Source organism: Heliangelus exortis, chromosome 7 (assembly GCF_036169615.1).
Source record: "Heliangelus exortis chromosome 7, bHelExo1.hap1, whole genome shotgun sequence".
NCBI classification, from domain to species: Eukaryota; Metazoa; Chordata; class Aves; order Apodiformes; family Trochilidae; genus Heliangelus; species Heliangelus exortis.
Genome location: NC_092428.1, coordinates 785540 through 811802, shown reverse-complemented (window position 1 = coordinate 811802; position 26263 = coordinate 785540). Strand labels below are relative to the sequence as shown.

At 54.4% G+C, this 26263-nt stretch overlaps 3 protein-coding genes across 10 annotated transcripts in view; 2 read left to right on the top strand and 1 right to left on the bottom strand.

Moving 5' to 3' along the window:
- Positions 1–3112, bottom strand: part of PIK3AP1 (phosphoinositide-3-kinase adaptor protein 1) — a 28474-nt gene extending 25362 nt beyond the window's left edge. The window contains exons 1-3 of one of the 7 annotated variants that reach the window (XM_071748184.1): positions 2577–3101; positions 533–586; positions 163–403 (exon numbers count right to left, since the gene is read on the bottom strand). In XM_071748184.1, the coding sequence (XP_071604285.1) occupies positions 163–331 (169 nt within the window). In that variant the 5' untranslated portion in view covers positions 332–403; positions 533–586; positions 2577–3101. Of the gene's footprint in view, positions 1–162 lie in introns of all 7 variants that reach the window. The other 6 variants (XM_071748186.1, XM_071748187.1, XM_071748185.1 and 3 more) reach the window with 6 other exon arrangements.
- A 51-nt stretch (positions 3113–3163) lies between these two features.
- Positions 3164–12595, top strand: NOLC1 (nucleolar and coiled-body phosphoprotein 1). 2 transcript variants are annotated; one of them, XM_071748093.1, is made up of 14 exons: positions 3164–3318; positions 3459–3514; positions 3861–3988; positions 4455–4573; positions 5224–5359; positions 6140–6249; positions 6754–6904; positions 7507–7638; positions 8003–8092; positions 8586–8732; positions 8831–9391; positions 9823–9929; positions 10284–10364; positions 10613–12595. In XM_071748093.1, the coding sequence occupies exons 1-14, from the start codon at positions 3196–3198 to the stop codon at positions 10769–10771; spliced, it is 2100 nt and encodes a 699-aa protein (XP_071604194.1). In that variant the 5' UTR covers positions 3164–3195; the 3' UTR covers positions 10772–12595. The 2 variants fall into 2 exon arrangements, with proteins under 2 accessions (XP_071604194.1, XP_071604193.1); XM_071748092.1 differs by having other exon boundaries at positions 5224–5374.
- Positions 12596–13605: 1010 nt separating this feature from the next.
- On the top strand, positions 13606–25353 carry LOC139797998 (2-hydroxyacylsphingosine 1-beta-galactosyltransferase-like). Its single transcript, XM_071748100.1, has 6 exons — positions 13606–13666; positions 19158–20005; positions 22570–22709; positions 22894–22970; positions 23728–23947; positions 24811–25353. The coding sequence occupies exons 2-6, from the start codon at positions 19160–19162 to the stop codon at positions 25136–25138; spliced, it is 1611 nt and encodes a 536-aa protein (XP_071604201.1). The 5' UTR covers positions 13606–13666; positions 19158–19159; the 3' UTR covers positions 25139–25353.
- Positions 25354–26263: the final 910 nt, after the last annotated feature.

Below are 26263 nucleotides of genomic sequence, written 5' to 3'. Positions count from 1 at the left end.
AGAGCTCCGCCAAGAGGAGCAAGAGAAGGTAGAGCAGCACAACCTGGACAAGAGCAAAAGCAGCAGTGCTGCTCTGAAAAGCCCCGGCTCCCCCGAACCGAGGGGGTACAACGACGAACCCTCCCCTTCCCCCGGCTCCCGGGGAGCACTCGCCGCACCTACCGGGTCGGGCCATGGTCCGGGGCAGCTCCTGGCAGCGGAGCGGCTCAGACTGTCCCTCCCGTGGCCGCTTCCTCGGCTCCGCCTCCCGGGGGTGGCCGCGGCAGGAGCTGGGCATGGGGCATCGCCTGCCAGACACACGGGTGGGCGAGTTTCTCATCCTCCTCTTCATCCCCCAAGGAAGGAAATTCCCTTTCGCAGCTGGCTGCACGCAGTTAGCCCGCAGGTGGCCGAGAAAGCGGTGCTGAAGGAGGAAGGGTGTTGGGTTGCGTTGGTACAGAAACTCTCCACCCGGAGGATGGGTGTAGATGAGGAACAGCAAGACCTGTTGTTCCGTGACAGCCTGAACTCATCAGGCTGTGCTGCCTGTCACCTAGGATCAATGAGTCCTATTCCGTTTTGCCCCAGGGAAAGCCAAGCTGTTCCACTATAAGCTTAAAATGTAAAAAGATTAGAGTAGGTTTATACTGGATGTCAGGACAAAGTTCTTTACTGTGAGGGTAATGGGAAAGGTTTCCCAGGAAGGTGGCTGAGGCCTCATCCCTGGGGATATTCCAGGGGGGTCCTGACAAGGCTCTGAGCAACCTGATGTAGGTGAGGGTGTCCTTGATTACTGCAGGGGCTTGGACTGAGTGAGCTGTAGAGGCCCTTCCCACCCAAATCATTCTGTGATTCCATAGAATGAAGCCACTGGACAGTCTGGTTTCCTCTAGAGATGCAGCCTTTTTAACTCAGGTTTCTGTTAACTCGTGTTTGAGTCCAGAGAAAATAAGCAGCAGGACACAGGCAGAGTTCTGAGAGTAGGATTTAGGACTCCATTTCAGTGCTGAGCCCAAAGCAGCAGATTCTGTTATTAAATAACTCTTTCAGAGCACTCCTGTGCAAGCACAGAAAACCTACACTTGTGCTGCTTTGTGCTCGGGAACCTTTCTTTGCAGAGAACCAGGGGAGTCTTTCCCTAATGCTCCTCAGGAAAGCAAAACTCCTTCACATGAAGGTTTAGCAGGCAAGGCACTGAGGGGGCTCTGTGTGCAGCTCACTCCATGTCCCAGACAGCAACATCAGAGCAGAGCTGGTGACAAACAAAAAGGAACCAACTGCTTCCTTACTCATCAGCTCCACCCTACAAGCCCCCCTCTCCTGTTACCTCCACATCTTTATTCAAAGATTTACTCTGAGCTTACAAACCCTGTGCCACAGACTGTCCCAAACCAGTATGTTGTGCCAGAAAGTGCCAGGGGAAAGAACAAACAGTTCCTGATGCTCCAGCTTCCTGAGAAACTCCAGGTGCACAGAGAAGAAACCAGCAGTTTCCCAGCTGGATCCTACTGGAAGTGTAAAAGGGAACAAAGAACACCTGGGCACTGTGCAAACACAGAGCTACCTGGCATTTACATGGGATCCAAAAAGGTACTAGTTGGAAAGGAGCTAAATTCTTCCACTGTTATCAAAACACACCTCTCTAACAAGCTAATACAATAGGTGGGTAACCATATATGACTTGGTGAGTGGTGTTCCACATTATTTTCCTTACACAACTCTTGGTCTTTCGAATTCCAGAATAAAAAGTTTAAAAGCAAAAACCATACCTCTGATGTTTGAACAAGCTTTTAAACTCTCTTTTTAAAGCCTTGCAGTAGCACACAAAGGGCTATAGAAGTCAGCTGCCTGCTCTGAGGAAAAAAGCCTGCCAGGAGAGGGAGATGCTTACTAACCAGGTGAGAAGCACAGTGGGGAAAAAAAAAAATAAACTTAACCAGCAACTTCCCTGGTTCCTCTCAGGAGTTACTTGGGACAGCAGGACTTGGAATAAGGACAGTTTACCAGCAATGCCTATATCTTGTCCTTTCTGATGCAAACAGAAGCACAGAACTCAGAAAACAAAACGGAGGAGAAAAAAAAAAAAAGCAAACAGAAAACCCAAAACAAAAACAACAACAAAAAAACCCCAAACCAGAGCACTACCTCCCCCAGAGCAAACCTGCAGCTTCCCGGCAGCCAAAGCTTCAGTGGAGACATGACCAATTTAAAGCCCCGGCAATACACAGCAGCTGAATGCAATCTCCTTACCAGGGTGCTGAGCACCCTAATGGGACTCACTTGCCCTGATGAGCCTCACCTGGGGCTCCCACACCCACCCTCTGCCATAGGTCCAGGAACTCCATTTAAACTCAGGTCTGGGGTATCACTCTTTCTCCCCTATTTTCTAGGGGGAACTGTTTCAAGTCTTAGCTCTGGTCTTATCTCCTTGAGGACCTTCAAACTTATGCTGTGAGTAATTTTACTCCCTACTCCCTCTATGGCTCAGCATTCTAGGCAGTCCTTTCAGACCCTCGCTGTTACTTTTACCCAAGTCCTCCTTCTGGCACCATCTCCCCTTGCTCCTGAATGGCTCCCAGCCCTGGCTCATGGCTCACCTTTCCTGGGGACAGATACTGATGACACTTGTCAGCATCTGGCTCTGCCTGCTGCCTTCACTCCCGGTAAGGCTGCACCCTGCTGGTGGGGACGCTGAGAGACCGGGGCCTCCGCGGCCCTCCCTGCTCCTCACGGAAGGGTTAAGCTTGCAAGGCACCTTAGACACCATCGAGAATCTTTTTTCTGCTCCCTACCCTCCTCCTTCCAGTCACCACGTTTCACACTGACCCCAGCAAGGCGCAGGGGAAGGCGCTTTAAGCGCCCTGGAGTTTTCCAGCCTCAAAGACGCTCCCCCGAGCTCTCTGGCAGCGGGGAATCCCCGCGAGCCTCCAAATCCCGCCTGTACCCCGCCACCAGCCCCTTTGGCTTCGCTTTCCCTGACGGGCGGGCACCGCATTTCGGGAAAAAAAAAAAAAAAAAAAAAAAAAAATATTCCTTCATGCTGCAAACTCGCCCGCCTCACCCCACTCCGGGACCTTCCCCGGCGCCCAAGATGGCGGCGGGGAGAGGAGGGGAGAGGAGAGGAGAGGAGGGCGGGGCACGGCGTGGCGCGTGCGTGCGTGTTTGCGTCACGGCGTGGCGGCGTGCGTGGCGTCAGCACACGTGTGTGTGGGGCCCATGATGGCGGCGGGGCCCGGCATGGCGGCCGTGCCCAGCGACCTCTTCCCGCTGGTGCTCGGCTTCCTCAGGCAGAACCGCTTCGAGGCGGCTGCCAAGGCCTTCGCCAGGGAGGCGGCGGCGGTGAGGGAAGGGAGGAGGGGGCGGGGGAGAGGGGGAGAGGCGGGGGGGGCCTGAGGAAACGGGGTGTGTGGGGGGGGTGGTGACTGAGGGAGAGGCTGAGTGAGGGGCTGAGGGGTGAAACTTCTCTCTTTTGGTTTTAGAAGGAGCAGGACCCCAATGCTGCCTCGCTGCTGGAGATCTACAGCTACTGGCTGAGGTAAGCCTGCGAGGGGAGTGCCTGAGGGGGGGTTCCTCCATCTCCTGAGGTGGGGGGTCCTGGCCTCTCGTGTGAGAGGCGGGGTTCTGCCCTCTCCTGAGGGGGCGAGGGGGGGTTCCCCCCTCTCCTGAGGGTCTGATTCCCTCCTCTCTTGAGGGGGTGGAGGTTCCCCTCTCTCCTGAGGGGTGGGGAAGGGTCCTCCCCTCTCCTGAGGGGGCAGGGGGGTGATTCCTCTCTCCTGAGGGGGTGATTCCCTTCTCTCTTGAGGGGGGGAGGTTCTGCTCTCTCCTGAGGGACTCCCCCCTCCCAGGTGCCCAGCCCAAACCTGTCTCTTGTCTCCTCCCAGGTCCCCGGGGGCCCAGAAGAGAAAGTTGGTTGCCAATGGCTCCCAGGTGAAGAGGAAGCCCCCCTCCAGCAGTGAGAGCAGCTCCAGTGAGGAAGAGGAGGATGAGACCCCCCCAGCCAAGAAGCCAGGTGGGGTTTGGGGGTGGCCCCAGGGCTGTGCCTGAGCTCCTTCAGCTGGGTTGGTACCCACTGGTCTTGCTTCTGGGCAGGTGTTTTGCCCGTGGCAGACTCACCCTGCCTAAAAGTGGTGTTTTTATCCACTTGTAATGTGAGCACTGTCCCCTAGAAGGCTTCAGCTGCCTGCTTTGGGGAGACACTTTTCTCCTGGAGTGTCTTTTTATGGTGACTTTTGTGTGTATGTGACACAGATAAAAATCTAGAGTTTGGGTTGCCCTCTTGTCAACCCATTTTAGGGTCTTCTGCAGCACCCTGCTCCAGAAACAAAGTAGTGTTATTATTTAATGATCTTCCAGTTATTATTATTATTATCCAGTTATTATTTTATGATCTTCCCTCTCTCCTTGTGCCCTGAGTGCCCACTGGGGCAGGAGGCTGCAGGCACAACCCTGAGCTCTCTGCTCTCTGGTGTTTGCAGCTAAAGCAGCAGCTGTGCCCAGGACAAAAGCAGCAGCTCCTGCAGCCAGGAAGGCAGAAAGCAGCAGTGAGGACTCCAGTGATGAATCAGACTCAGAGGAGGAGAAGCAGCCAGCAAAGGTCAGAGTTTCCTTCCTCTCATGTGTGAGACTGAGGGGTATTGGCACACTGGAGCAGCAGAATTCCCTCTGAAATTTCTCCCACTTTTCCTGAGCTCTGGGTGCTGCAGATGCAGTGGGAAGGGGACATTTCTGGGGCAGGCAGCACCCCAGTGGTCCTGTGAAACATCAATTTAATTTCCCTCTTTCACTTCATTTCATATCCAAGTCTGCTCCTTGCTTTTATCCTAAGGCTGCCAATGTTTGCTTTTTTTTTTTTAAGTTTTACTTATAACTGCAAAAATGGTTCTTTCCTCACATCTGTGTGTCTCTCTATGAAAAGAGAAGCTTCTCTTTCCTTTTCCTTGCTTCAGTCATGGGTTGGAGAAGTGGGGGGTAGAATGATCTCAGTGGAGATGGGAGGAGAGCAGCCAGAGCTGCCCAGTCAGTGTTTTCAGTCTCCAGACTGGTGTGATCAGGAGAAAGAGGAGTGAGAACTGGAGACTGAGGGGCAGAGGAGTCTCCCAGGGGCAGCTGGGGGGCTCCCACAGCAAAATTGTGAGCCAGGGATTTTCAGGCCCAGGTGGTAAATCCAGAGCTTTGTGCTCACTGTGTCTGTGTCTGATTTCCCATGGCTGCCAGGGCTAACCACTTTTCCCTCCTCTTCTTTAGAAAGGTGCAAAACCTGTGGTGAAGGCAGCTGGAACCAAACTCCAGCCCCAGAAGAAAGCAGAGAGTTCCAGCTCCAGCAGCTCGGATGAGGAAGCACCAAAGAAACAGCCCCCAAAAGCAGCAACACCCAAACTGGGTATTTCTTACTGGTGTCCTCACCAAACACCCAAACAGGGCTGGGGGAGGAGGGCAGGGGGCTGCAGGCAGGGCAGTTGTGGGGCAGCTTGCTGAAAGCTTTCATAGAATCCTAGAATGGGCTGGGTTGGAAGGGACCTCAGAGCTCATCAAGTCCAACCCTTGCTCCACTCCCCCCGTGGTTCCCAGCCCATGGCACTGAGTGCCACATCCAGGCTCTTTTGAAATATCTCCAGGGATGGAGAATCCACCCCTTCCCTGGGCAGCCCATTCCAGTGTCTGATCACCCTCTCTGTAAAGAAATTCTTTCTCATGTCCAACCTAAACCTCCCCTGGCACAACTTGAGACCTCTTGTGCCCTCTTGTCTTGCTGAGAGTTGCCTGGGAAAAGAGCCCAAACCCCCCCTGGCTCCAACCTCCTTTCAGGGAGTTGGAGAGAGTGATGAGGTCTCCCCTGAGCCTCCTCTTCTCCAGCCTCAACACCCCCAGCTCCCTCAGCCCTTCCTCACAGGACTTGTGCTGGATCCCTTCCCAGCCTCCTTGCTCTTCTCTGGACCTGCTCCAGCACCTCAAGCTCCTTCCTGAGCTGAGGGGCCCAGAACTGGACACAGGACTCAAGCTGTGGCCTCCCCAGGGCTGAGCTTGCAGGACATTCCAGCAAGGGCTTTGCAGTGCTGCCTTCATCTGCCCTGCTCCTCCAGTTCCTCCTGCTCTGGATCTTTATGCTGAAGGGGATTTACCCCTTACCCACCTCCCATCTCCCTTTTCCTTCTCTCCAAAGGGGGTAAAGCTGCCCAGGTGCCCACCAAGGTGGTGAATGGGAAAGCAGCAAGCAGCAGCAGCAGCAGCAGCAGTGAGGATTCTGAGGAGGAAAAGGCTGCCCCAAAGAAGGTAAAAGAGACTGAAACTTTCTGAGCAGTTCTGCCCAGGCTGAAATGTCTGGGGGAAGGCACAGGCTACACAGATGCCAAGCACAGCATTTTGTCTTTGCTGCCCCTCCCTTTTTTTTGCTGCCCCTCCCTTTTTTTTGCTGCCCCTCCTTTTTCTTTTTGCTGCCCCTCCTTTTTCTTTTTGCTGCCCCTCCCTTTTTTTTTTGCTGTCCCTCCCTTTTTTTTTTTGCTGTCCCTCCCTTTTTTTTTTTGCTGTCCCTCCCTTTTTTTTTTTGCTGTCCCTCCCTTTTTTTTTTGCTGTCCCTCCCTTTTTTTGGCTGCCCCTCCCTTTTTTTTTTTTGGCTGCCCCTCCCTTTTTTTGGCTGCCCCTCCCTTTTTTTTTCTCCCCTCCTGTTTTTTTAAGTGCAGCCCAGAGTTAAACAAGATCCCCATCCAGCTTTCCCCTCAAGATTTCTGTCACTTTTTTTGGTTTTTTGATGTGCCTTTCTTCCCTCCCTGTGATAAGGCTGTTCCCAAGAAATCACCTCTGCCAAAACCTGCAGCCACTCAGCCCTGTCCAGGGAAAAACAAACGTCCCAAGGAAAGTTCCAGCAGTGAGGACTCATCTGACAGCTCAGAAGATGAAAAGCCACCTGCAAAACAGAAGCCCAAGCCTGGTGAGTACTGAATAACTTTGTTCTGGGGGGAGGGGAAGCTTTCTGGGGGTCCCCCTGTCCCAGGAGGGACACGTGCAGGACACAGGCAGGTCTTGCTGCACAGAGTTCCGGGGGGTGAAGCAGAAATCCAGCAAGATTTTTCCTTTTTTCCTCTCTGCTGTTGGGATTGAGCTTAAAATTCAGCTCCTCCCTCAGAGGATGGGGAGTGGGAAGGGTTGTGAGACTCTGATTGGTTTGCTGGATGTCTTCATTCATGTAGAACATCTTTAAGGATGTTCTTGCAGGTTTCCTTTCTGCCAGGATTTGGGAAGCAATTTGCCACTGGTTTGGTTATTCTGTACTTCCAACAGTTTGAGCTTTTTTTAGGTATCCAGGGTGCAGCCCAACTGAAATGTGCCTCTGCTGAGGGTATCAGTGCTTCCAGGAGAGAGCAAACATCAGAACTCAGTCTGGCTCTCTGAGCAGAGGATTTGAGGAAGCAGTAAATGAAAGCAGTCAACATTTTCTCTTTTTTTTTTTTTTTTTTTTTTTTTTTCTGGAAAAGTTTGGTGCTGCAGCCTGCCACTCTCACAGAGGCATCTGAATGCTGTGTCTCTCTCCAGGTCTGTACAGTGCTGTGCCACCCCCTCAGGCAAAGAAGGGCCCTGCCAAGGCTCCTGCAAAGAAATCTGAGAGCAGTGACTCCTCAGACAGTAGTGATGAGGAAGAGCAGGTGACCCCCAAGGCAGGAGCAGGTATGTTGGGGGGAGGCTGCAGAAGAGGCTCCAAATAATGCAGGGGGGTTGCTCATCTCTTGGCTTCCCTTGGAAAAGCTGCATGGCTTTGGTCTGGGGTGCTGCTTGCTCCTCTGGAAGCTTCTGAGTGACTTGAAGGCACCCCAGCCAGAACACTGTGTGACCTTGGGGCCAAACTGTGCTGCTTTGGGTTACTTTGGATGGAAAATTGGGTTTTAGTTTAGTGGGAACCAGCCCAGCCCATTGCTGGCCAGGACCTTGCTTGGCTTGGGATGTTGCTGGGGGAATGGCTGGTGCCCTGGGAAGGGAAACCTTTCATGTTTGGCTCTTGGGGGAAAAATTAGTTCATTTTTTACTTCTGCAGGCAAAAAAGTTGTGGCTAAAACAACCCCTGTCCCCAAAACCAAAGCTGTGACTACCAAGAAGGCTGAATCCAGCTCTGACAGTGACTCAGGTAATTAAAAAAAAAACAAACAACAGAGCTTTGTTTCTTTTTGTTAATGTTTTTACTGGCCAGGTTGTTGTATTGTGATGTACCTGCCAAGATCCTTGGGCTGTAAGCTCAGAAGCTGCAGTCTCCATAGCTAACAAGGTGTGAAATTGATAAACAGCACCTGGCTCACCCTGAGACAGCAGAGGGAAATGGTGGGGGGCATCAGGGTGCTCCAGGGAGGAGGGGAGTGGCACTCTGGGGATCTCTGGCTCAGGCTCTTTGGTTTCTGTTACCCTATTATGGGTTTTATGAGAAGTTTCCCAAATAATTTATCACCATACCAAGGTCAAAACAGGCTCAAAAGAAGCCTTTTGGTGTCATGTGACTCCAGGAATGTGCTTTGTATCTTCTGCTGATAAGGTTTAATGTTAGCAGGGCTGGATTTCCCACGTGTCTTCCCTCTGTGTTACATTTCCCCTCCTGTTTGTTTGGGGTTTGTGTTTGGTTTTTCCAGATTCCAGCTCTGAAGATGATAAGAAGGGGGGGAGTAAGCTCCCAGCTAAACAACCCGTGGCAAAGAATACCCCCAAACTGCCAGCAAAAGCAGCTGCCAGGCCTCAACAAGCAAAGAAAGACTCCAGCTCATCCTCAGACAGCTCAGGTACTGGGGCAGGAGGCTTTCTGCATGCCTGTTGAGCCAGCCCTGACCCCCTGAGTTTGTGGGGGGTTTGTTAATCAGTCTCCTCCTTTCCATTCCAGATTCTGATAGTGAGGAGAAGGCCCCTGTGAAGCCCCCAACTAAAGCAGCAACCCCTGCAGCAAAGAAGGCACAGAGTGCCCCAAAGAAAGCCCAGAGTAGCTCTGATTCAGACAGCAGCTCCAGCAGCTCTGAGGAGGATGATAAGAAGGCCAAGAAAGGCACTCCAGCTAAATCAGCTGGCAAAGTGGCCAAGCCAGTGTCCAAACCTTCTACCCCAGCTCCCAAAGCAGACACTTCTGACTCTGATAGCTCCAGCAGTGAAGAAGAAAAGAAGCCAGCAGTGAAACCAGACAGCAAATCTCTGGGGGCAGCAAAGGCAGCTGTGGGGAAGAAGGCAGCTGCTTCCAGCAGCAGCTCATCTGATAGCTCCAGTGAAGAGGAGAGGCCCAAAAAAGCAGGGAAAGGGGCACACAACAGTTCAAAGACCAATGGCTCCACTGAGAAGGCAAAAGCAGCCCCAGCAGCAGTGAACAACCTGAAGGCCAAGCCAGCTGGTGGCAGCAGCAGCAGCAGCAGCAGTGAAAGCAGCTCTGAAGAAGAGACAGGGAAAGCCAATGGAGGTAACTGCCTGCAGTCTGGCCAGGGAGTGCTGGCAGTGCTGCTGAGCTGAGGGGGACACCAGAGTCCCAGTGCACAGTCTCAGTTTTTATCCCTCTGGAAGGAAACAGGTTTGAAAGCAGCAGTGGTGTGTGCCAGGGCATGCTGGGATTCCTACAGCTGGGAAATCCTTACCCAAGAGAAAGTTTGAAGTGCACTAAGTTAATAATATGGTGGCTTCTTATTCCACAAATGTACCTTTTCCATTAGGGTAGCCTGGCAGAGCCTCTGGCCCAGAATGGCAGCAGCTGTTAGAGCAGCCTGGGTGAGGAAACTCAGGGACTGATTCTCACCCCTCTGCCAGTGCTGGGTGTGCATTCTGGGGGAGGGATGCCTTTATTTTCCTGACACCACAGTTACTCTCTCTCAAGTTTCACTGCTGTGTATCCAACAGGCACAATTGGGAAGACACAGAAGAGGAAAGATGTTCAGGAGCCAGAGACACCACACAGTAAAAAGGCGAAGTTCAAAACTCCACACACAGTTCCTAAGGTGAAACAGGTGAGTGTGGCAGGCCTGCAGGAGAGGCATTTCTGCCTCCTGAACAGGTAGGCTTGTTTTTTGGGGGGGGTTTGAGGAGGTTGTGCCCACAGGATCATTAGGATTTTTGCTCCCCCCTCCAGCACAATCTGGGGAACCCTGGGGGAGTGCATGTGTGCACGGTTTATTCTGGAAAACCTTTATTCTGGAGCATCCCTGTGCTGCCTGAGCTGAAGAGGGGGAAGGGTTGTGACCCTGAGAAACACTTAGAGTGAGGTGATGTGAGCAGGGCAAGGAGGGAAAGGATTCTGTCTCTAGAGGGATATCCTGTGTGTGTGTGCAGTTCCTGGATCTTGCTTTCCTTCTCTCTCCCAGCCAGCCGCTCCCTTCCGCAGGGTCAGGGAAGAAGAGATTGAGGTGGATGCCCGTGTTGCTGATAACTCCTTTGAAGCAAAGGTAGGAGAAATAAATAAAAACAGCCTCTGCAAATAGACTGCTGCAGACCAGGCAGCCTTGCTGTGCTCGTGGGCAGCCTTTTTGGTGGAATTTTTTCCACCAGGAGGTGGTGTTAGGAAACGCGTGAGCCCTGGCAGGGGTTGTGTGGGCTGCAGTGCTGGTGGAGTGATGTGTGCTGGGCAGTGCCTTTGCTCTCCTGGGTACTGACCTGAATTTCCTTTCCCCCCCCCCCCTTTTATCCCTCCCAGAAAGGAGCAGCTGGTGACTGGGGTGAGAAGGCCAACAACATCCTGAAGTTCACTAAGGGCAAATCTTTCCGTCACGAGAAGACAAAGAAGAAACGTGGCAGCTACCGTGGGGGCACCATTTCCACCCAAGTCAACTCTGTCAAGTTTGAGAGTGACTGAGAGTGATGTCTCCTCAGGAATCCACAAACCATCTGCTCACCAGGAGGGCTTGGATGGGCATGTGGACATGATGGATGTGGAGCCTGTCTGGAATGCTGCCTCCCCTCCCCCGTGGTGGGGCAAGCAGCTCCAGCGTGGGCGTGTGGGAGAGTGGTTGGATGTTTCCCCCTTTTGTTTCTAATTTGGGTTTAGGCCCCTGATTTGGAACCGTCCTTGAGCTGATGGTGTTGACACCTCTAGGCTGACCTCTGAGGCTTAAATTTTTCTACAGTCTTATTTTAAAAGGCTGGCAGTGGTATTTTTTAATTTTTTTTTATTATTATTTTTGTTTCTCGCCCATCTGGTAGAAGAAAAAAGTGGGAGGTTAAAATAATTTTCCTGTATTTCTCTATTTCAGCAAGGTTAACTCTACCTGTGAAATGGCAAGTATTGTAACTTGCCCTTGACTAGTTACTGTAAGAGAAACACTGATTTGAACCCTCTGGATGTAATCCCTACCCCCACCTGACATTTCAAGTTCAGAGTTGCAGTGTGACAGGGTTCCTTTTTTTTGTTTCCTTATTTTATGGTTTCACCTTGCAATAAATTCCTACCTTCCCACCTTCCTTCCACTCCTCCTGAGGCCACTCACCAGAGTCTAAATCTCCCGTAGTTGAATAACTTCAAACCCTTGCATCTGGGAGTGGAGATGTGCAGAAACTCTTGGCTGCATGGGGATTGTGCTCTTTGGCTCAGTGGGAATGGGTGAGGAGGCAGTGGAGACAAACCCCCCCCCCCCCATCTTTTCTACCCAGCTCTGCTTTTTGCTGTGCTTTTGTTGACTCCAGTGTGGCTTTACTCCTTGTTCTCTCATGAACATAAATTCTGCCAGCTTAGGCTTCCTCCCAGCAATGTGCCATGCAGCTTGCTAGGAGTCAAGATGAATGTATCATTGATGCCTTAACTGTCTTTCCTGGGTTGGATCACTTGCTCTCTGAGCTGTTCTCCATCTGCTAAATCCTTACCAAGAAGTAAAACACCAGTTTCCCCGTGGCACTGCCTCAAATCAAGCCTGGTGCTGTTAAGGTTTGAGGTTTCGTGTCCATTCTGGGGAGCCTCAAGCAATTTGCAGCCAAAATTAAGATATCTGGAGCAACTGAGATATTCTAGTGGCTTACTGCTGGTGGGGGAGGACACACTTTCCCTCCAGTTCTGTGAGTGCCTCCTCATTTCTGCTGCAACTTGAATCTGGTAGAAAATGGTTCCCCCCCTGCCCTGCATTTCTGCCCTGTGAGGTGGGTTTAGTTTGTGGAGGCATTGGCTGTGGCAGTGGGAATTGAACAGCAGCTGTGCAGGTAACTGGGCAGTGGGCTGGGGGAACTGCTCACCCCATCTCCTAAAAACTTGCCAGCCCCTGAGAGAGGTTCTGTGCAGCCTGGTTTCCATGTTCCCTTCTGGGAAGCTGCATTTGTGTGCAGAGCTGTGTCACCTAATTGAGGGTTGGGTGAGCCACCCCCATACACATCAGCTGCAGCTTGTCCCAGGGAGCAGTTTTCAGGACTTCTCTGGCTTGCACAATCTCTGGTGCCTGAATTCCAGGCTGCAGTGTGGAGGGGCCCAGGAGACCACACTTATTGTGAGGCATTAAAGGTGAGAGGCCCAGGGAAGGTGTGAAGAGAGAGTTTTCTGCCTGAGGATTTGAACTTCATCTTGCTCGTGCTTTGTCATTTGCCCTCTTTCTTCTGTCTACCAGGACCTTAATTTTTAAAAAGCTTTTCTAATTTGGGAGTATTTTAAGTGTGTGAGCTGTAACAGGCTGGGAAATAAAGATTGCTGCCTTTGTAACCTGAGTGGCTCTGGTAGTTAAAGGTGTGGAATAGGGGTGGGAGAAGTTAAGGAACCTGGAGGTCACCTGGCACTGTCTCTGGGCTGCCTACAACCTTTTATTGCCCGAGTTACAGGGTCAGGTGTCTGCAACAGCAGCAGTGAAAGTGTGAGAGGTGTGGATGGAACCCTGGAAGAATTCCATCAGGAAACCCATCTGCTCAGGGCCCTTCCCACCGGGATACCTGCTCAGCCCCTGTGCTACCCCTGAACAGGGGGGCAGCTGGCAAGAGAACTCAAGGAGCCCCAGCCTGTGGGAATAAGAACCAAGTGTAAAATTCTGCATACACCTGGTTAGAAGAGGTGATTTCTCTGTAACCTTAGATCTCTTCTTGCTCTCTGATCCTGTGCAGGGTAAATAAATTGATTATTTTAACCCCTCGTGCTCACGCCTCTGTTAGGGAGGTTGGGATGGGGGTCCTGGGGGCTGGGCTGTCAGTAACTGGATCCAGCACTGCCTGGCCCTGCCTTCCACCTCGGAGGTGAGGGTGTAGGAGCGGGTGTAACACACCTGGAGCTGCAGCAGCTGCTGCACAAAATGTCCCGAGCCTCGCCGGGGATCGCACCTGAGCCAGCAGGCACTGGGGGTGGGACAAAGGCTGGGAGAGCCCCAAAGCTACGCGCTCCTGGGGAACCCTTTCCCTCTCCGCAGGCTTTTCCGGGCTCAGCCCCCATCCCTACAGCTGAACCGGGGACGGGCTGGGGCTGCAGCCCCGCTCGGGGCGGCGGGGACGGGAGGGGCGGGCCCTGGGTGCGGCTGAGGCGGCTCCGTATGGAGCTCCCCATCTCCTCCCTCCTTCCCTCCCTTCCTCCTTCCTTGCTTCCCTCCCTCCTTCCCTCCCTCCTTGTCTGGGCTCCTCGACACCAGCTTGGGCCGCGCTCCCAGCGGGACGGTGGGTGCCGGTTCGGGCTGCAGGTGGGTGCCGGGTCGGGCTGGAAGTGGGTGCCGGTTCGGGCTTGGAAGTGGGTGCCGGGTCGGGCTGCAGGTGGGTGCTGGTTCGGGCTGGAAGTGGGTGCCGGGTCGGGCTGCAGGTGAGTGCCGGCACCGGGGCGGCCGGTCCGAGAGGAACCGGCCTGGGAGCGTCTTCTCCCGCTGCTCCTCACTCCCCGTCCCGTCGGGGCGGCCCCGGGACAGCGCGGCCGAGGGATGCGGTGTCTGCCCCGCTGTCCTGCGAGGAAGAGGAGGAGGAGGAGGAGGGGGAAGATTCTGCAGCCCCGGGGGGAGGCAGAGGGGCTCGGGGTGTGCTACAGGTGCAGCCCCGGGTGCTGCGGAGCTGCTAAGGGTGAAGGGCTGGGCTGGGGGTCCCAGGGCTGGGCTGGGGCTCCCAGGGCTGGGCTGAGACTCCCAGGGCTGGGCTGAGGCTCCCAGGGCTGGGCTGAGGCTCCCAGGACTGTCGGTGACCCCCGAATGCCCCTGTGCAGCGGGAGAGGGGCCCGGGGCAGCCGTCCGGAGGTGCGGGGTGTGTGCGGGCATCCCGGGAGCTGCTCCGGAGGCCACGGGGTGAAAGCATCTGCCCGGCCCCCCGGGACCAGAGCCTTGGCACCCGGACAAGCGGTTCAGAACGCTGTCGTGTGTGTCTTGCTTCATTTCCCTCTAGATTAGATCTCAGGAGCGTCTGCCCTCTCCTCTCCCTGTGCCTCCTCCTCCAGCCCTCTTTGTGGCAGCTCGGTTGGGTCTCATTCCTCCCGGGAGCTCAGAGCCAAGAAGCTGTTTGGTTTGGGTTTAGGTTGTTTGTTTGTTGATTGTTCGTGGTTTATAATTTTTTTTTCCATGAGGACGTAGTTGTTTTACTGAAGATAAGTCTCATCTCTAGCTCCTGTGCTTGCTGTAATTCCCTCAAATGTGATCAGACTTGTCTGTCAGGACTTTATCAATCCCCGGTGCTTCCTACACAAGGTTTCACAATTTTCTGGGATGTTCAACGACTTCTTTCTTTTAATGTGTTACTTCTCTGCAGAAAGCAGGAGAAATGACAGGGCAGTAAGTGGAAAACTTCTCTTCCCCAGCCCTCTTGGCTGTTCCTATGAAGTCTGGTGCATGAATGCCTCTGCAGTTTCAGGCACTCGCCCAGCCTGGCTGCTGTACAGACACAACCCCTGCCTGAGACCCAAGTGTGCCCTGAGCTCTCATGTGCTCTCACCCCAAGGTCTGCGGCTCACAGGAATGTTTGGAAATGGCCCCCAAGCCTTTCTGCCTCTTGCATCCAGGGATTGCAAAAAATGTCCTCGAGTGCTGCCACGCTGCAGACACGGGAGCAAGGGGCAGAGAGCACTGGAAGACCTTGGTGCTGCAGGGCAGTGTGGGGTCTGCCATACACTCTCCCTCTCCCTGTCCCTGTCCCTGTCCCTGTCCCTGTCCCTGTCCCTGTCCCTTCCAGCAGGCAGCAGGGAGCCTGTGGGTGTGGAGTGGGGGGAATCCTGCTTACCACCTGGGCAGGTTTCAGTACTATGGGAGGTCAGGTGGGGAAGTGGATGTGGGGTGTTTTACACACCCCTGCACACCCACACTCGAGTTCTTCAGGATGTGTGTAGTGTCAAATGCCTCCACAGTCTGAGGCAGAGATCTCCATTTCTCTTCTTGGCTGCTGTGGATCAGTATTTTATTTAGCACCACAGTTCCCTGGCTGTGATCTATGGACTGCCAACCTCCTTCTGGCCCACAGGTTCCTGCCCTGCCTCTAGAGCTTCCTCACAAGACTCACATTACCCAGGAAGGATGCTGAAGGTGGCCAAAGGTCCCAAAAGTTGTAAAGGTCCCTGATAGGGAACTACATCAGTCTCTGTCCAAAATGGATGAAGATAAGCAGAGCACTTCTGCTGTCCTCGTGTGGAGGCAGCAGCACCACGTGTGGTGTGCAGGATGTTCCTCTGATGCTGACCTGATCACTGCTGTGACTTTTCCCTCTGGGCTTTGGGGGATCTGGCTTTGTTCATTCTCTGTGTTTCTTGTGAGGGACCGTGAAAATATCAGAAGAATAATGCTGGAAAGGCAGGGTGTTCTGAGCAGGTCACCTGCTCACTCTGTGTTCAAACTACATTTGAAAAACCCCTCAGGGCTGTGGGCTGCCTGGGGAGGTTTATATTCATGTTTGAAGGGAAGTGGTTTTTTATTGCTCATTGTTTTCTACACTAGGATTCTGAAGTATTATTATACTGTAATACTAATATTAGCTTCCCATAACACCCATATTGGTATTTTAGTGTTAGTGTTATTCACCCAGGTGGCTCTGGTGAAGCACAGAAGTCCACCAAGCCCTGGACTGGATGTCATTGGTGGTTCAGCATGTGCTTTATTAACTTTACTTATACAGCTTTGTGTATTCTAAGTTTTCTCTAGAGACTGACCTGCTTGCAGTGCATCTTCCTGCAGTGCTGGAATTGCTCTCAGAGCTGCACAGCTGCCTCCTTGCACTGGATTCTGGCTTGCACAGGTTAGCCACAACTGGGTTGGCTGTCACCAACTTGATGGTAGCAGATGGTCCTTTTTTTTCCACCCTGGATCACAGCCAAGAAACGAGGCAAACTTTGGTTTCTTGTTCCAGGAAGAGTTTTGAGCATCCAAGCGAAGATGCCTTTTTCTTTTAGCTCCCAGTGAATTGTGCTGCTTCCTTAACTCTGGAGAAGTTTCCAGTGAAAACACTTCCCTGTGTCAGCAAGGGCTGGAGGGAAACCAGGATGCAGGAGGGGAAATAATCCAGCCCTGTGGATGCAGGGCTCCTGGGCCTTGGCAGAACACGAGGCAATGGAAATCCTTGGAGAAGAGGGAGGGATTTCAAGGGCTGGGTCCTTGCAATGGGGTCTGTCTGCTGCTCTTTCTCTGGGGGTTTGTCTGCTTAGACTGCTGCCTGCCAGAGCCTTTAATACTTCAGGCTGATAACAGACACCTGAACTAGAGAAACATCTTCTTTAGAGCCTTACCCAGTGCTTGCCATGACACCAGTGAAGGATATATTCTCCCTGTGTGAGCCTTCTCCCAGTGGCAGGGATCTTTCCTCCAATATTTATCTCATTTAGCCCCTGGCCTGGGGCTTCAGACCACGAAGGAGGAGGTGGCTCTGTGTCCTCTCTTCTTGGACCAAGGGTGGGATCTGTTCTGTTGTCTGCTTGGGTTTTGCACCTCTGCTCCCAGCTGTGCCCAGAGTTTCTCTCTGGGCATTGACAGAGCAGAGATTTGCTCTGGTGGTATTGAGCTGGGTAGAAAAAAAAAAGGTCCCTTCCTGCAGCCTGGCCTCTTCCCACTGCTGATGAAGATTTACAGCATCCCTCGTTGCCTGGGCAGGTAGAAGGGATTCCTGAGCCAGCACCTTTAGGGATTGCTCCTGATGTTGGAAGGGATGAAGCAGCCAAGAGCAGTCTGCAAGTCTCCTGTGTCAGCATCTGCCCCTGGCCTGAGGGCTGAGGTTGACCCCTTGCTTGTCAGTTGGATTTTGGGAGCCCCCAGAGGGTCCTGGCAGGGCTGAGGGGCTCACCAATACCTGGCACACAGGGCCATGCCCAGAATGTTGCTGAAGATGGGTGACATTTCTTCTTTTTTTTTTTTTCTTTAAATAACTATTCCTTTCACCTGCATGATTTTTTCACCTTGTTGCCCAATGAGAAAACACCCCAGCCCAGGTATTAAACCACCTCTTCTCTGCTTCTCAATGCACTGATGTGTCTGTAGGAGCTGCCAGGGCCCCAGGACTCAGCCTGCTCCTGTCCCTGCCACGGAGCCTGTCCTGACACCCTCCTGTCCTGGGGAAGGGCAGCAGCACAGGGATGCCCTCTCTCCCTCTTCTCCCCTCTTCTCCCGTCTTCTCCCCTCTTCTCCCCTCTTCTCCCCTCTTCTCCCCTCTTCTCTCCTCTTCTCCCCTCTTCTCCCCTCTTCTCCCTCTCTTTTTCCCTCTTCTCCCTCTTCTCCCTCTCTTTTTCCCTCTTTTCCCTCTCTTTTTCCCTCTCTCCCTCCCTTGGTGCCCTGGCAGCTGCCAGCCCTCTGGATCTGCTGCACAACATCCTAGCTGACTGGTGCTGAGCAGGATAAATCCCTTTTGGGCTTTCTAGAGCAGGGCTGTGGGCTGTAGCTCTGTGGTGGAGCTGGCAGCAGCCAGGCTGTTCCTCCTGGCAGGGAGGCAGGATCCCAGGAAGATCCTTGCTTTCCTTGCAGGGCTTCTGCTCTCCTCCCTGCAGCCCATCACCTTTGTCTGCATCCAAACCACCTCCTTGTTTTCTGCCAGCATTTCTCGTGTTCCTCACTGCCCTGCAGCCACAGCCTCCCAGTTTGTCCCTGGGTGGGAAGGGTGGCAGCCCAAGCTCTAGTAGGAGTTGGCTTTGAAAGAAGGGGGGGTCTCCCCAGCAGCTGCTTCTTTCCCATCTCCCTGGGGCAGGAGAGCAACGTGGGGAGGTGGCAGGATGGCACTTTCACTCTCCCATCCCTACAGCCCCCATGTGCCACCTCTGCTCAGAGACACCCAGCTGCTGGGATTGTATTTCTCAGGCTCTTATCTGGGGCTTTCTTTCCTGCCCCTCAGTGGCTCAAGCAGCCGTGAGAAGCTGGGAGAACATCCTGGAGCAATTTCTGCTCTGCCACATCCCTGCAGCCCCCCCTGGAGCCCGGAGTGTGGGGACACCCCAAATCCCCTTGTCTCCCTCCCCACCCTCCCACCTCCCTTCCCAGCGTGCCTGAACTGGGTCCTCGGGACACGGCTCTGCTTCTGACTGTTCCCAAATAATTACCGGGTAATTCTGCTCCCAAAAATAAAGTAAGGTGTGGGTGAGGCGCGTTGGCTTCCCGGGATGGAGCAACAGCCCTTACACAACCGAAATGCTGCGTGTTTCAGCAGCCCGGGCAGGGGGTGAGGGCTGGGGGAGGTGACTCAAGGGGCGTCCGTCTGACACGGCTCCTGCACCCTGTCCCTGGGGCTGCTTTCCGGGTTTGCCTTCTGCCAGTCCATCACCATCCCTGCCCTGCTTTCCCTTCCCGAGCCTTTCCCCTGCTCCTCTCTGTCCTCCCGGGGCAGAGCGGATCCCTCTCTGGGCAGGTCCCTCTCTGCCTTTGGGGTTCCTCTGGGGTTGGGGGGTCCTGCTGGGACCTGGGCTCGCTCCCACCCCGCCAGTGCTGAGCAAGGGGTGAGGAACATGGTTGGGAGCCATCGCTCTCTGCACCCCCCCGGGAGGGAACCTGCCAGGCAGAACCGAAACCCAGCAGCAGCGCTGGTTCCGCAGCGGTTCCGGGGACCCAGCAGCCAGGGGCTCCAGCTGCTCTCCCTCTCCGAGTCCCTGCAAGCCAAGCTGCTGCTTTTTGAGTCTCAGCAGCACAGAGAAGAGGTTTTGAATTTCTGGAAAACTGCCCCAATATCTACCCTTGGAATATTTTTTTCTTTTTTGGGTGGCTTCTTTTTTTTTTTGTTGGTTTTGTGTTGGTTTTTTTTCCATCACTAAGGTACAGACTGCTTTCCTCTGCCAGCTTGCAGCTGCATCCCCAGTTCTCAGTAGCCCAGGACAGGCCATTTCCTCCCCTCCTAACACCCCATTCCTCTCCTGGCAGGGATGAAGATGATGAAGGCGCTGCCGTACCCCGCCGCCCTCCTCTTCCTCCTGGCTGCTTCCCCTCTGGAGCCAGCTCACTGTGCCAAGGTGCTGATCATGCCCACCATCGTCTTCGACAGCCACCTGAGAGTCTTCATGAGGGTGGCAGAGGCACTGAGTGACCGGGGCCACGACCCAGTCCTGCTGCTCCACGAGGGTCGGGATGTGGACACCCGCCTGCCCGGCTTCCGCCTCCAGAGGTACCGGGGCATCTTCAGCACCGAGAGTGCAGATGCCTGGGTGCAGGAGAAGATAAAACGTGTCTTCCAAGGGAAGATGACCTCCCTGGAGATGTTTTCCTTTCTGGAGAAGTACCTGGAGAACTGCGACCTCGTGCTGGGCAACTCCAGCCTCCTGCAGAAGCTCGGCGGCGAGCGCTTCGACCTGCTGCTGGTGGACCCCAACGAGATGTGTGGCTTCATCTTGGCTCACATCCTCCGTGTCCAGTACGCTGTCATCTCCACGGGCTTCTGGTTCCCGGCCGAGATCGGGGCCACCTCCCCCATCTCCTACGTGCCCGAGTTCAACTCCCTGATGACAGACAGGATGGGCTTCTTGGGCAGGACCTGGAACCTCCTGGTCTACGTCATCACCCGCGTGGCCACCAAGCTGGTGATCCTGCCCAAGTTCGAGCGCCTCATGGAGAAGCACGGGGTGGAGCCCAGGACATCCATGCTGGACCTTGTCCACGGGACCAGCCTCTTCTTCCTCTGCAACGACGTGGTGCTGGACTTCCCCCGGCCCACCCTGCCCCACGTCATCTTCACGGGGGGCATCCTTGCTGAGCCTGCAAAGCCCCTCCCGGTGGTGAGTGAGGAGAGCTCGGGCTTGCAGGTGAACCTGGGGAGTTGCTCAATGCTCCTCTGCTTCGGAAGAGCCTTGGGAACACCCCGGGAGCCTGGAGAGATGCTGCTGTTTTCTTGCCTGGGTGCACTGGGGGCTGTGGGGCTGCAGGGAGGAGGCAGAATGAAGGTGTCCACCCCGAGGTGGGGTTTGGCTTTAATGCCCATGTCAAATGGCACAGGGATGTCCCAGGCTGGCAGCGCTGGGATTTGGTCAGGAGGGGCTGGTTTGTTGCTGTGCTGGAAGCAGAAGTGGGGGGAGCAGTGCATGGCTCCAGCACTGCTTTGTGTCAATCCAGAATTCCTCTATTTTTTTTATTTTTTTTCCCCCTGGCAGGGTGTTGCTGCCCTCCAGATTGCACTCTTGAGAAGCCACGGGGTAGAACTGTGTTTGCTCCCTCACCAGATTCCATGTGGAATCCCAGAATGTATAAAATGGGTGCAGATCATCCCTTTTTCTCAAGGTCCCAGCCCTAAGGGAAAACTCCCAGGCATCCCCCAGGCTATCCCTGCCCTGAGCTTCCCTCTTCCTGGTAATAAATTCAGAGGGATGAGCTCCTAAAGCCTCCAGCTGAAGAAAATACTGGAACCCAGCAGGACCTGTCTGCCATTCCTCCTCCCCTTGCCTTTCCATTTTTACCAACACTGGGAGGAAACAGACCCAGATAATGGCCCTTGGGCACTCAGGCTGTGCTGGTGTCCCAGCCAAGGGACTGAGATTAAGGTAAGATTCCTGGTTCAAGTGATGACAGACCTGCCAAGCTTTCTGATGGGCACTTAGCTACAGGCAATTTTTTGGGTGCCAATTTTTTTCCAGGTAAAAGGGAAAAAAAAAACCCGAAAAAAAGAGTGAGGTCAGGTTCTTTAGAAGCCAAGCTCTGCAGCACATCACCCTTCCCCAGGTGGCATGGCATGGCAGGGTGCTCCAAAAGCTGTGTCAGAGAGTGGCCACCTCACTGGGTCTTGCAAAACCCAGCAGCTTGGTCCCACCTCTCCCCGTCCACACCTGCCTTATAAAGAAGGGAGTTGTTTGCTGGGGAATTACTCATGGATCATCACATCAGCTTCCAAACCTGATCCCAGGAGGAGGCCCCAGGGAAGAGTGATGGAGATAAGGCTGGAGCCCTGCAGGAGGTGGGGGCTGTGTCCCCAGCAGAAGAGAAGGAAAGGGGCTCTCTAGGTCGAGGTGTAACCTAAGGAACCTCCCATCCCCACTGGAGCAGAGTTGTGCAATTCAGGTGTTTCTTTCCTCATTTTTGGAGTGCTGTGGTTGCCAGCTGCCCTACCAGGAGATGTGTGCCTGGGGGATTGCTCCTGGGGGTCACCCCTGCTTCCCCAGCAACCCAGAGGCTGCTCCTGGAAGTGGAATGTGGAGGCTCAGTGAGGATGGGATCATCCCCTGCACCCTGAGACACTGAACTGCTAGCTAGAAAACCCAAATTCCTCCTTCCACTTCTTTACCAGTTTCAGTGGCTGTGTGGCTCGAGAGGTGTGAGACCCCAGAGAGACCAAAATCTCTGAACTGAGAAATTTTTGGCTCTTGGTGGTTGGGCTGGTTTAGGATTTGAGTCCCTGAAGCCCCTAACATGTAGAATGTGCTCTGTAACTCTGCTGTACCCTGATCCCCCAACCTATAAGCTAGAAGAAATTCTGAATTTATCACCCTGCTTGTCTCCTTCAATTACAGGAGCACCTGTCTGGGGGGTTTTGCCCTTCATGGTCTCCTATGGTGTTTATTTCAAGAAGTGCTCACATTCAAAGAAAGATTTTAGGAAGCTTCCCTAAAATGCTCCTGACTGCAGAAAACTTGAGGCAGGCCAGAATCTGAAATAGGCTCAGTGTATTTCCCTGCAGTAAAAGGGAAGAGTCTGTGTTTGCTCCACAGCAGCTGTAGTGGCTGATGTCTCCTTCCTGCAGCCTTCTGGCCCCGATGGAAAGGAAAAAAAAAATGTAAGGACTCTGTTCTGTAGACACAGAGCAGTTTGTGAAGCGTGGCAGGGAGGAGAAACTGCTGTGACTTTTCTTGGGGCTGCAGCCACCTCTCTGCCTAAGGAGCAAAGGATAAACCTGCAAGTAGCTGTCAGGGATGGGTAGAGGTCCCCTGGCAAGCTGGCAAAACCTTCTGCCACCTCCTGGAGCCTTGAGTGGGGAATCTCCAGGGGGATGTTGCTCCCTGATTCACCTGTTGCATCAGACTCCAGGCAGAGCCCCTCTGGGTGTGCTGGGATGAAGCCTTCCAGCTGTGCTCCAGCTGTGCTCCAGCTCCCTGCCTTCCTGAGCTCTGCCAGGGGGTACCTGTGGCACCTCCAGAGAAGGTGATGCTGTCAAGGGCAGGTTCCAGACACCTCCCTGCAAGCCCCCGAGCCTGGCGGGTGCTGGTGTGATTTCTGAAATCCCAGGAGTTTCAGGGTTCTCCTCCTGCTCCGCCCCAGGCAGGTCCCTGCTCCGGGTGGATCCGGGGTTCCGGTGGGGTGGGCAGGGCTGCTCCCCAGCCAGGCTGGAAGGCAGCTGCCTGTGTTTTGCCTGCAGGGTCTGCGTCTCTGGGTGGAAGCGGCAGATGCAGGAGTTGTTGTTGTCTCCTTTGGCATCGGGATCCGAGCTCTGCCCAGGGAGCTGGTGGAGAAGATGGCAGGAGCCTTCGCCCGGCTCCCCCAGAGGGTGGTCTGGAGGTGAGGAGGGGAGGGGGCATCTCCTCGCCTGGGATGGGGCTGGGAATCACTGTTCCATCTCACGACGCGGGATTTTGGTTCCCGCCTCTTCATCTGGCTGAATTTATAACTGTTCTTCGTGTGTGGTGTTTGTTTCGCTGTTTTTCTTCCCTTTCCCCCCCCCCTCCTCCGTTTCCTCCCACAGATACTTTGGGCAGAAGCCAAGGAACCTGGGTGAGAACACGCTGATGATGGGGTGGCTGCCCCAGAACGACCTGCTAGGTAAGGCTGGGCTGTGTGTGTGCTGCTAACAACATCCCTGGAGTTTGGCCCAAACCACAGCAAAGGCATACCAGGACAGCAGCACCCACGTGGGGCCCAGCCTGCTGCTTGTCACCTGCCTGATCTGTACAAAACATGCTCCTCACCTCTCTCCTGCTTGAAGCAGCACCGAGGCCCCTACCTCCTCCCTGCTCTTCCTCCCTCCTCCTCCTCCAGGCACTACTTGGGCTGCCCAAAGCCAGGTGTGTTCCCAAAGGATGGCATCCTCTCTGCCCAGTGTGCCTGGTTTGCCCTAAATGTGCCCCAGCAGCCCTCCCCCATCCCATAGCCCCTGTCCTATGGAGACACTGGGAGAGCTGGGGTTGTTCAGTCTGGAGAGGAGAAGGCTCCCAGGAGACCTCATTGTGGCCTTCCAGGGGCTACAGGAAAGCTGGGGAGGGACGTTTTAGGATGTCAGCTGTGATAGGACTGGGGGGATGGATCCAAACCAGAGGAGGGGAGATTTAGACTGGATGTTAGGAAGAATTTCTTCCCCATGGGGGTGGTGAGAGCCTGGCACAGGTTGCCCAGGGAGATGGTGGAAGCCTCATCCATCCCTGGAAGTTTTTAAGGCCAGGCTGGAGAGGGCTTTGAGCAACCTGATCTGTGGGAAGTGTCCCTGCCCATGGCACGGGATGGAACTGGGTGACCCAACCTGAAAACTGGATGGTTCTGTGATCCTGGCAGGCACTGAGTGCTGCCCCTGCTTTCCCTGCAGGCCACCCCAATGTCAAAGCCTTCGTCAGCCACTGCGGGATGAACGGTGTCTTCGAGGCCATCTACCACGGGGTGCCAGTCGTGGGGTTCCCCTTCTACGGGGACCAGTTTGACATCATGACCAGGGTGCAGGCAAAGGGCATGGGCATCCTCATGGACTGGAGCAGGGTGAAAGAAGAGGAACTTTACCAGGCTGTCATCAGAGTCATCTCGGAGCCCAGGTGAGGGGTCTGTGAGGAACAGAGTGGCTTGGGTTTGGCCCTGAGCTCAGCATCCTCTGGTGGCTTCTGGGCCAGATATTCCCAACACAATTCTGAGATGCAGTCCAGGAGGAAACAGCACTCGGGTGTTTGCTGTTAGAGAGCACAACTTTAATCCTCTTTGGCTCCGACTGCATTTTTCTTAGAAAGCTTTCTGAGATGCTGGGGCACAGACCTCATCTCCTCGTAACACCATCCTGTGTCAGCAGGGAGAGTGAGGCCACAGCCTCATCCGGGACTCTCCTGCTCTTCCCCAAACACCTTGGAGCAGGAACACAGGCAGGGGATCTGCTCCTGACCACCAAATCCTCCTCCCTCTCCCACAGTGACACAGGGCTCCTGGCATCACCCCTGCAGCTGCTCCTGCTTGAAATGCTGCCCCAGAGCTTGATGATTTTCTCAGTTATTTTTTTGTTGTTGGCCACTGTGAGTTGTCCAGGTGTTAGTGTGAGTTGTCCAGCTGTCACTGTGAGTTGTCCAGCTGTCACTGTGAGTTGCCCAGGTGTCACTCTGAGTTGCCCAGGTGTTAGAGCTCAGCACCTGGAAGGATCTGGGCAGTCACTGAGCAAGTGACCATCGCTTGGTGCTGGGTGAGGCCTTGGGGTGCAAACTCCCCTCAGGAAGCAACAGCCCAGACACAGGATGTGGGAGCTGAGTGAACATCCCACGGGGTGCAGTGCTCTCTGGCTGGTGCCCTGGCTGGTGGCTGCCATCGGGGTGGCTTCCAGAGGGAAGTCCTGGGGGAAGTTTGCGGTGGTCCCAAGGGAGCTCCTGTCCTCAGAGCTCCTGTCAGAGGGATGACTTCTCATCTTCTTCCCTGGCAGCTACAGGACAGCAGCCCAGCAGATCTCAGCCCTGCACCTGGACAGGCCCATGCACGCTCTCAACAGGACAGTTTACTGGCTGGAGTACATCCTGAGGCACCACGGGGCACCCTTCCTCCGCCCCGCCGTCTACGACCTCTCCTGGTACCAGTACTTCTGCCTGGACATCCTGGCTCTGCTCCTGCTGTGCCTGGCTGGCCTGGGATTCCTCCTCTACAAATCTGTGGGGTGGTGGTGGCGGTGGTGGAGGGGCTCAGGGCTCAGCCCCGTGCACCAGAACGGCAGCTGCCTGCGGGGACACTGCACAGAGGAGAAGAAGTGGCAGTAGGGGCTTGGTGCGTCCCATCCCGTGGCACATCCCATCCCGTGGCACATCCCATCCCGTGGCACATCCCATCCCGTGGCACATCCCATCCCGTGGCACATCCCATGGCACATCCCATCACTGTGAAACACAACTGCTGCCGTGCCAAGAAACGTAGGGCACGCAGGCACCCAGAGAGGTGACAGATCAGCAAGTCTGGAGGAGCAGAGAGGAGGGGAGGGAGGGAGGGAAAAAGAGTGGGAGGGAGGCTGGGAGGGAGGGAGGGAGAGGGGAGGGGTGTTACCAGGTCCTGGGCGCACACCTCACACCCAGGGGCGGGGGTGTGAATTCAGGCATTGGGTGGAAGCACTTGGCCAGGGTGCTGGGAATGGGGCATGGGTAGGTAGCCTTCCAGGGAGGAGTGCAGAGCTGTTCCCTTTCTCTATTGCACGCTGGTTTAGTTGCTCTCCTGGCTTTCTGCATCTCCGTGGAGGCTCTGTGGGGTAGGAATAGCATGTGGTGGGTGGCAGGGACCGTTCCTCCTCTGTCTTGGGATGCCAAGAGCCCCAGGAGTCAGGACTGCTTCGTGTGCAGGACCTGAGGTAGAGCTGTGGATGGGAAACATCATCCACAGCAGAGGGAAATCGGTCTGGTTTGAGTTCTGGGGGTAAATATTACTCTTCCTGCTTCCACCAACCCTCTGCAATCTTCCTTGTGTTTGAGCTAAATTATTTTTTTTTAAAAAAAATAAAGTTATATTCTTTCCCCTGTGTGGCAGTTCTCTCAGGGTGTTGTTCGAGCAAGACTCAAGTGCTTTTTCTTCTCCTTGCTGCTGCTGCAGCCTCCTCATCCCTCTGGATTCCTCCAGACCTCTGTCAGCAGCTCCTTTGTGTCAGCTCCCAGGATTTCAGGCAGTGCCTTTCCTGCCCTGAACGCGACACACCCCCTGCCCACGGAGTCTCCAGACCTGTGATAAAGGAAGAATTTGGAAGAGGTGGGTGTGTCAGGACCCCAGGAAGCTTGGGGAGCTGCTCCTGGCTCAGGCCTCTGTGCACAGAAATGCTGAGCCTGTTTCCCAGCTTGCCCAGGATGCTGCCTCCCTCCTGCTCCCAGTTTCAGGAGGAAGAAAAGCCCAGATGCAGTGTTAGC

Coding starts and splice junctions, on each gene's coding strand:
- NOLC1 (XM_071748092.1), top strand. CDS start 3,196: ATGATGGCGGCGGGGCCCGGCATGGCGGCCGTGCCCAGCGACCTCTTC. Junction 3,319..3,458: donor TCGCCAGGGAGGCGGCGGCG/GTGAGGGAAGGG, acceptor TTTTGGTTTTAG/AAGGAGCAGGACCCCAATGC. Junction 9,930..10,283: donor CAGTTCCTAAGGTGAAACAG/GTGAGTGTGGCA, acceptor TCTCTCTCCCAG/CCAGCCGCTCCCTTCCGCAG.
- LOC139797998 (XM_071748100.1), top strand. CDS start 19,160: ATGAAGATGATGAAGGCGCTGCCGTACCCCGCCGCCCTCCTCTTCCTC. Junction 20,006..22,569: donor CTGCAAAGCCCCTCCCGGTG/GTGAGTGAGGAG, acceptor TTTTGCCTGCAG/GGTCTGCGTCTCTGGGTGGA. Junction 23,948..24,810: donor AGAGTCATCTCGGAGCCCAG/GTGAGGGGTCTG, acceptor CTTCCCTGGCAG/CTACAGGACAGCAGCCCAGC.